The sequence below is a fragment of the Phalangium opilio genome, unplaced genomic scaffold (assembly GCF_054372755.1).
Source record: "Phalangium opilio isolate 3A_F unplaced genomic scaffold, DU_Popi_V2 ptg000523l_1, whole genome shotgun sequence".
NCBI lineage: Eukaryota > Metazoa > Arthropoda > Arachnida > Opiliones > Phalangiidae > Phalangium > Phalangium opilio.
In genome coordinates, this window is record NW_028324241.1 from 160,739 (window position 1) to 169,772 (window position 9,034).

At 42.4% G+C, this 9,034-nt stretch overlaps 1 protein-coding gene across 1 annotated transcript; it reads left to right on the forward strand.

The window, feature by feature from the left end:
- The first annotated feature begins 3,433 nt into the window (after positions 1-3,433).
- On the forward strand, positions 3,434-7,774 carry LOC149588954 (uncharacterized). Its single transcript, XM_089861867.1, has 3 exons — positions 3,434-4,097; positions 4,287-4,731; positions 4,846-7,774. Exons 1-3 carry the CDS (start codon positions 3,434-3,436, stop codon positions 7,772-7,774), a joined length of 4,038 nt encoding a protein of 1,345 aa, XP_089717993.1.
- Positions 7,775-9,034: the final 1,260 nt, after the last annotated feature.

The window sequence follows — 9,034 nt, forward strand, 5'->3', positions numbered from 1 at the left end:
CAAAAAATAATTCGGAAAGAGTTCAAAGCAGCGAAAACGGTCCAAGTCGAGGACAAATTTCCACCTTGGAGCCCTTTTCACTCTTCCATTGACAAGGAAATGGGAGAAACATATCAAATTTTTGAATTATGCGATCTTAAAGAGGAGAATAAACCAATTAGAGGGCGAACAGTAGATGAAGCCATTAAAATCCTCTTGCAAAAATCTGGCCGTTCAAATGATTTTGTTTACATGAACTCCCGAATATTCGACAGCTTTCGTTTTTTGTTTGGGAATAGCGAGCTTTATGAAAAATTTAGAAGAGAAAATGGCGCAAAAAAATTAAAGAAAGGACATTACTAATTCATATTGCGCCGCCAGAAACAAAAATTAATAATCATCTTTCCGAGTTGGTTAGCATCACGAAAAAATCAAAAGAAATGGTAGCGTTTGATGCGCTTCAATCAGGAAGTTCAGTATCGGATAGAGACTATGAAGTCGTTTTTGATTTGGCTGATAATTTATTTGATGTAATTCCTAATGAATGGGAGAGATATAACATGCCTCTTGACTACCCAAAGACCGAAAATTCATGTGACTTCCGATTATACAGTATATAGTGTAATACGTATATTATTTCCTGCGTAACGATGAAGATATTAAATTACCTTTTAAGAGCACATTACTACGAAGATGGATATTTAATTTAATCCAAACTAATTTTTTAGAGAAATCTTCAAAACCCTCCAGGAAAACGTGATTGTTAGCAAAACCCTTCCAAATATGCAAATGGGGTTCAAAAAACGACAAAGAAATACTGCTGACATTGCGAAAGAGTTTGATTTGAATGATTTTTTTGCGACGGTAAATGCACAAAGAAAATCCTGAATTTGAGAGAGTATGAGTGTTTGAAACCTCAAGTATATATTGATGGCAATTCTTTGGATTATGCAGGCAAAGAGCTCTTGGATTTAATCGGAAGAAAAGGGAATTTTTGTGGATACCAATACGTATTTATCGTTTAATGAGTCTGAAGGAAACCGAAGATCAAGTTTGTATACACATTATGCGTAATCAAACCGATTTTTATGAAAGAGACATCCTAATGATCCTTCCAAGAACCATGAACCACTAAGATCATTGGCTCCTAGCAATAATTCGGAAAAACGGCATTATTTCTATATTTGATCCGTCAAGCACGAGTCAAGAGGTTATCGAGCCTCATGTAAAAAATTTGAAATTGATATCATTTTGCAAATTTAGAACGGATCCTAAGGTTCAAATCCTGTACGTCGAAGAATCCCTTCCAAAACAAGAAAACGCTTACGACTGTGGATTATTCGTTTTGCCATACGTGTACAATACTTTAAAAGAAGTGCCTCAAATGTCTTTGAAACCTCCACCCGACAGCTTAAAAGGTCGGCAATGGATTTATCATTCGATACAGAGGTTCAAGAAACGCATGGGGCGTGTTTAGGAATTAGGTTACGTTATGCATATCTGTAACGCAAATAAACAATAGTACAATTTTGACAAATTTAGAATGAAACTCAGTATCAATTTTAACAAACCAAAAATGTCCTTATACGTAGTGAACCTTTCATAATTTGGGGATCCAAACCGCACGTGACGCCACTTGTTCACACTTATTGGTTCAACAGTGAAGTTTCTTTTCCTGCTGAAAGTAGACAACTCTGTTTAAAATATAATGCCTTTTATGAATAAAATTATGGCTGAGATGTTAGACAAACTATAAATAGAGATTATTAGTGATCCAATCAAAAAAGAAACGTAATACTTTGAGCGGTGCCCAGAAGATAAAACGAGCTGCGCAGGAGAAAGAGAAAGCTAACAAACTTCCCAAGGTAACATCATGGTTCCATCAAAATGCTATGAGAAGTGCTGAGCCTGATAAAATTGCTCTTTCAACAATATCACCGAAGCCCTCAACGACTACCACAGTTCCAACCGACATTGCAGTGGAGTCATCACTTGATCCTACAACTGATCCAGATGAGAATATTCCACCAGAGGAAGTGCCTAAATGTGAAAAGAAAACATCTGCCTTCCAGGAAACAGATGCAGGGCTAAGGGTAATCGGCAATCCTAACATAGTTAATTGCTGGATTCGAAATGGGCCGACATCTTCTCAGAACAATGAAAGCGACCTTTCCAAGACACGCCGAGTGTATAAAGCAGAGTGAGAAAGCATTAGAATTCCAAGACAATATATTTGTCAAAAAATGTGTTCAAACGAGAATTCCGTAATGGCGATTCAAAAAATGATCGACTTCGATCCAATTGTAAAGGAATTTTTAAGAAAGAAAGTGCGCAAATGTTTCTGACTTTGTGTTGACTGTTAAATTTGTAGACTTTTGTTTGAAGGAAATAATAAATATTTTTATTCCTCGATTAATTTGTTTTGTATAGAAGATTAGGGGGCCCAATAATCTGCACGACCGAGGGGTCCACATAGCACTTAAGACGGCCCTGATAATACTCCTGTGCGAGTCCCGCTTTTTAGGGTTCTAGTCGGGTCTCGAGTCCCAAAAAAGCTCTTATAGAATCTTGAGTCGAGCCTTCTAAATGCTATCGAGTCCTTGAGTCCTAAAGTCAGCTTCAGAACTATGTTTCAGGGCCAGTGTCGACTCCTGGTAAATTGTTTCAAGTCCTGGTTGAGTTCTGATAAATTATTTCTATTTATACTATTAATAAATTAATTTTACATAATTATATTGCAAAAAAAGAATAATTTAAAATCTACTAAAAAGTATATGTCTTATAAAATAGTGAACATTACGAAAACGTAGGACTGTACACGAGCTAGAGCCAGCTCGTGCTTGTGACGAGCGAGCCGAGTGCGAGCCGACACTTTGGTGGCTCGAATAATTAACGAGCGAGCATTTATAAGGTCGAGCCGAGCCGATAGGTATCGAGCCACTAAAACTCGCAAGCCTGATAGTGCTTTCCTTTTAGTCCTCTCCATCAATAGCGTTCCGTTGTGTTTTTACATGAAATAAAGCATGAGAAAATTTGCTGTCTCTCGCCTCTAACCGTGTGTTTAAACTCCCCATTTAAACTATAGTTATTTTTTAATATGTAAGCTACGGCAATTCATGGTTTTTTAGTTTAATCTAGTTTTTTGTAAACCCAATATAAATCGACACATTTGTAATCAAATTTCAGTAGTCTGTTATCATCGGTCTTACTCAGTTATGGACATTAATTAAGTTACTCTCGCTAATAAATATATTTCGTTAATTTTAAACTCGTTTGTTTATTTCTACGTTCGGCTCTATATACGAATTAGTCGCGAAACATTTTGGTCCGTCGAGCCGGATCTTACAGCCCGGGTCGGTCTTCAAATTTACAACTCAACGGAGGAATTTGAACAACATAATTCGCGTGGAACTGTTTCGTGTTGGAGTAAGCAAATCAATATCAGTCACAAATCATGGACGCCCTGTTAAAGAAACGACGAGCCATCAAGGGTCAATTAACAAGATATGAGCACATTATTATCGGACATTCCATACAACCGCTGCAGAGCACCGCCATAAAGAAGTATCTTGAGAAAACAGACAAGTTACTATTGGAGTTAGAGACCATACAAGAAGCGATCGTAGTAGGAAGTCCAGCTGCCGATTTTGATGCGCATGAAGCGACATACAATGATCTTATTGCACGAGCCGAAGCCATCGATATATTCTTCTACGATCTCGCCAGCCAATGTCCTGCAACAGTTCAACAAAATGTGATGTCTCAAGCATCAGCCGACATCAAATTGCCAAAACTGGAACTGCCTGTGTTCAGCGGCAACTACATCGAGTGGTTTACTTTTAATGATTTATTTACGGCAACAGTCCATAACACTTCACTCTCCGGAGCTCAAAAGCTACAATATCTTAAATCCTCACTACGAGGGGAAGCTGCCTTGTTAGTTCAGTCATTCATGGTCACAGATGGGAACTATCCGGAAGCCTGGAACACCTTGCAAAAACGGTATAACAACCCAAGAGAAGTTATAGATGCACATCTGGAAAGACTCTTCAGTCAGCCAAGTATCAAAGAAGAATCCGCATCGGCGATTCGCAATCTTATCGATACAACAACTGAATGTATCCGATCATTGAAGGTACTGAAGGAACCCGTTGACCATTGGGATGCAGTCTTACTATACACGGTCAAGAAGAAGATTGATTGAGCCTCTTGACGACAGTGGGAACTTTCATTAACTGGCACAAACAGACCGACATTCTCAGAGTTAACTACATTCTTGGAACAACGATCTCGTGCTCTACTTGCAGCACAAGCATCGCATGGCTCTCAAAGGATACGACCTGCATTGCCACCACGAAAAACGACATTAGCTCACCATGGGGCTAGAACCGACGCTTGTTCCGTCTGCAAGGAATCACATCCCACATACAAGTGCGAAACCTTACTCAAGGCCAAGATTGACGATCGCTGGAAAATAGTAAGGGAACACTCGTTATGCTACAATTGCCTTAAAACCGACCACCCGGCCTCGAAGTGCAAATCAGGAAGTTGCCGCAAGTGTTCTTCACGACATAATACGCTATTACATCAGGAATCGAGAACACGAGAAGAGCCGGTAACAACCCCTGTGTCTCCGGTCAATTGTCTCTTGGCGAAGGAAGTTTCTCAAGCATTTCAAGTTCTTTTAGCGACAGCCATTGTCCACATCGAACAATGGCGACACCCATCCAGTACGAGCACTGCTAGATTCAGGTTCCCAAGCCAGCTTTATCAGTGAAAATTGCGTCCGGAAGCTGAAACTAAAGAGAACTCGCCTCATTTTCGCCATTGGTGGAATTGGTGCCATTGGCGTTGAAACTTCTCGAGGGAATGTTCAACTGACCATCAGATCGAACGATGGAAGTCCATCCCTTCCGTCAGCGCCTTGGTCTTAAAAAAGGTGTCAGAAGATTTACCAAATAATCCTATCAATTCAGCATCATGGACTCATCTCAAGGATTTAAGACTGGCCGACAAGACGTTCTATCGCCCGGGTCCGGTTCACATACTACTCGGAGCTGATGTTTACCTACGTTTAATCCGAGATGGCATTCGCAAAGGAAAACCTGGTACTGCTGGCTGCTTCAACACAATTTTCGGTTGGGTTGTTTGTGGTCCAACAGGATCCCCGGAAACGGCGCAACCTGACCATGCAATAAGCGTCCACACTTCGACAATCGACGATCAGCTTCTAAAGTTTTGGGAGTTGGAAGAATTGTCCCCTCGGAGAGCGTTAACCTCCAGCGAACTACAATGCGAAGCAACCTTTCTGAACACTTACAGCCGCAATAAAGATGGCCGCTACGTTGTATGCCTACCGTTCAAGAGTTCTATAGACCTCGGAGATTCTCGAAGTATAGCCATTCGAAGACTCGCGTATATTGAGAAACGTTTACGAACCAACGCCAGTTTATCTGAACAATACCACGCGTTTATGGAAGAATACTTGATCCTGGGACACATGAGACCGGTGACTGCAGAAGAGCACTCAATACTTAACGTGTTTTACCTCTCGCACCATGCAGTAATTAAAGACAGTAGCAGCACCACGAAGGTGAGAGTCGTGTTCGACGCGTCGGCCAAATCAGCAAACGGAAAATCTCTCAACGATCTACTACTCGTCGGTCCGAAGATCCAGGACGATTTAATTGATCTACTTCTTCGCTTCAGATTATACTCTATAGCAATTACTGCTGATATTGCAAAGATGTATCGTCAGATCCTGGTCCATCCTCAAGACGCACCCTTGCAGAGAATTGTCTGGCGACGCAACCCAGCCGGACCTATTCAAGATTATCAATTGTTGACTGTCACTTATGGAACCAGCGCCGCACCTTTTTTGGCGACCCGAGTTCTGAAGCAACTAGCCGTAGACATTCAAGCCAAATATGGAATGGCCGCCAATGCATTAACAAACGACTTTTATATGGATGATCTAATGACCAGCGTTGAAGATATCCAAGAAGCACTTCAACTGCGAGACGAACTCTTGAAGTCAACGCAAGAAGCAGGGTTTCAGCTTCGAAAATGGGTATCGAATAGTCCTGCTCTACTACAATCATTACCAACCGACCTGCGCGGAATCCAACAGCCACTCAGTTTTGACAATGATGAATCTGTTAAAGCCCTCGGTTTGAAATGGACACCGGCAGCCGATCACTTCATGTATTCAGTCACGGTACCTGCGGACCCAGACCGAATAACAAAACGGACGATTCTCTCCGAGACAGCCAAGGTTTTCGACCCCCTGGGATTTCTTGCACCTGTCACGATCCAGGCAAAGCTTCTACTTCAAGATCTTTGGAAGCTAAAATCGGACTGGGACGATAGACCTCCAGAAGTGCTCGTATCTAAGTGGAAAGCCTTCCAGTCAGTCTTGCCAGAAATCGAAGCCATCAACATTCCACGATGTATGTCTCAACCAAAAGCCGAAGATATTAGTCTCCAAGGTTTCTGCGACGCTTCAGAAAAGGCGTACGCAGCGGTAGTATACCTGCGAACCAAGGATCAGAATGGAAGTACTCAGACGCACCTGGTCGCAGCCAAAACAAAGGTGGCACCGTTGAAGCAGATATCATTACCGACGCTCGAACTATGTGGGGCTGTTCTATTAACTCGACTTATCAAGCTAATCCAAACCGCAATCAAAATCAACATAGCAGACACTCATTGCTGGACAGATTCCATGACTGTAATGGGATGGCTGGCCTCTCCACCTCAACGATGGAAAACGTTCATCGCTAACAGAGTAGCTGAAGTTCAGGATAGCCTACCCAAGGCTCAATGGCACCATGTGAACGGATCAGAGAATCCCGCTGATTGCGCATCTCGAGGAATTTCGTCTTCGGAGTTACGAAACCATGGGCTATGGTGGCATGGTCCACGCTGGCTGTCTCGAGGTCTCGAGGAAAAGATTCCTCCACCGGTCGAAACCAGGGAATGCCTTCTGGAAGTCCGTCCTACAACTATTATATCAAATCATGTTCAGATCGACTTCACCCTTCTCGACGCCTATTCGTCGTTAAGGAAACTACTCCACGTCACAGCCTACCTAAAACGATTCGTTAAAAACACCCGAACTACCAAGTCAGAGCGAATCCTAGGACCATTGTCAGCAATCGAAGTCGAATCAGCCTTGCACCATTGGATTTGGGCGGTCCAGCAACGACACTTTGAAGAGGAGATTCATCTCCTGATCTCACTCAAGCCACTACCAGTGAAAAGCAAGCTGTTGTCGCTCAAACCTTTTATCGATGCAGTTGGACTTCTTAGAGTTGGCGGTCGTATAAGTCACGCCAAGGCAACTACTGATCTCATACATCCCATAATCATGCCACGACGAAGTAAACTAACGGATCTACTAATTACGTACGAGCATCTCAAACATCTCCATGCCGGACCTCAATTACTCACGACTGTCCTGCAACGTCGGTATTGGATATTTGGTATCAGAGACGCCGTCAGGTTTCACGTCCGAAAATGCGTACAATGCACAAGGCAGAAGTCTACTAACCTAAAGCAACAGATGGCAGATCTACCAGCAGCTCGCGTTAACCCAGCCCGAGCCTTTTTAAAGGTTGGCGTCGACTATGCGGGGCCGTTCTCTCTTCGAGCTATTAAGGGTCGCGGCCAGAAGACCTTTAAGGCTTATATTGCCTTATTCGTTTGCTTCACTACGAGGGCAGTTCACTTGGAGCTAGTGAGCGACATGACGACGGACGCCGTTTTAGCGGCACTGAAGCGATTCACAGCTTGACGTGGGAAAAGTTCCGACATATACAGCGATTGCGGCTCGAATTTCATTGGCGCCAACAGGGAAATGAAGGATTTCCTGAAATTCTTAGCTACATCAACTAATGACCATACGATCACGCGCTGGACGGCGGACGAAGGTATACGCTGGCACTTTAACCCGCCATTGGCCCCCCACTTTGGAAGGCTCTGGGAGGCAGGAATTAAATCAGTAAAATACCACCTTAAACGAGTCGTTGGATTAACAATACTATCCTACGAAGAGATGACCACGTTACTCTGTCAGATCGAAGCCTGCCTAAATTCACGACCACTCTCTGCGCTTTCTACGGATCCTGACAGTCTAATGGTCACTTTTTGACTGGTGACACACTGACTGCGATTCCAGAGCCGGACCTGACCGATGTAAAAACCAACCGGCTATCACGATGGCAGATGGGCCAGAAGCTACTCCAACATTTCTGGCAGAGATGGTGCAACGAGTATTTGACCAGGCTTCAACAGCGTCCAAAATGGGCTGCTGCGCAACGTAACCTTCAAATTGGTGATCTCGTTATCCTCAAAGACGAAGACCTTCCCGCTACAAAATGGAAGCTTGGCCGCGTACAAGATACTCACGCCGGCGCCGATGGCTACGTCCGGGTAGTAACTGTCAAAACTGCTGACCGGACTCTTAAACGACCTGTGACCAAGCTTTGTCTTTTGCCGCTGGACTAATTTTAATTAAGATTTCATTTGTTAACTTGTACTTTCTTTTAAAACTGTATATTTTAAGGACACCGGAATGTTTAAACTCCCCATTTAAACTATAGTTATTTTTTAATATGTAAGCTACGGCAATTCATGGTTTTTTAGTTTAATCTAGTTTTTTGTAAACCCAATATAAATCGACACATTTGTAATCAAATTTCAGTAGTCTGTTATCATCGGTCTTACTCAGTTATGGACATTAATTAAGTTACTCTCGCTAATAAATATATTTCGTTAATTTTAAACTCGTTTGTTTATTTCTACGTTCGGCTCTATATACGAATTAGTCGCGAAACACCGTGAACATGTAACGATTTCTTTACTTTTTACCGAGCGGGTTTTACTGAACCACCACATTCCTAAACATGGGATAGCATTTTTGTCGTTCTCAAGTCTTAAGTTGGTAGTAGCAATTTCTGTAAAACATATTTGTTAACCAAGCCAGCTCGGCTCGTCTCGATCATTTTGGAGCCGAGCTTTTAATTTTGCTTCAAAATATTAAATATTTTTTACT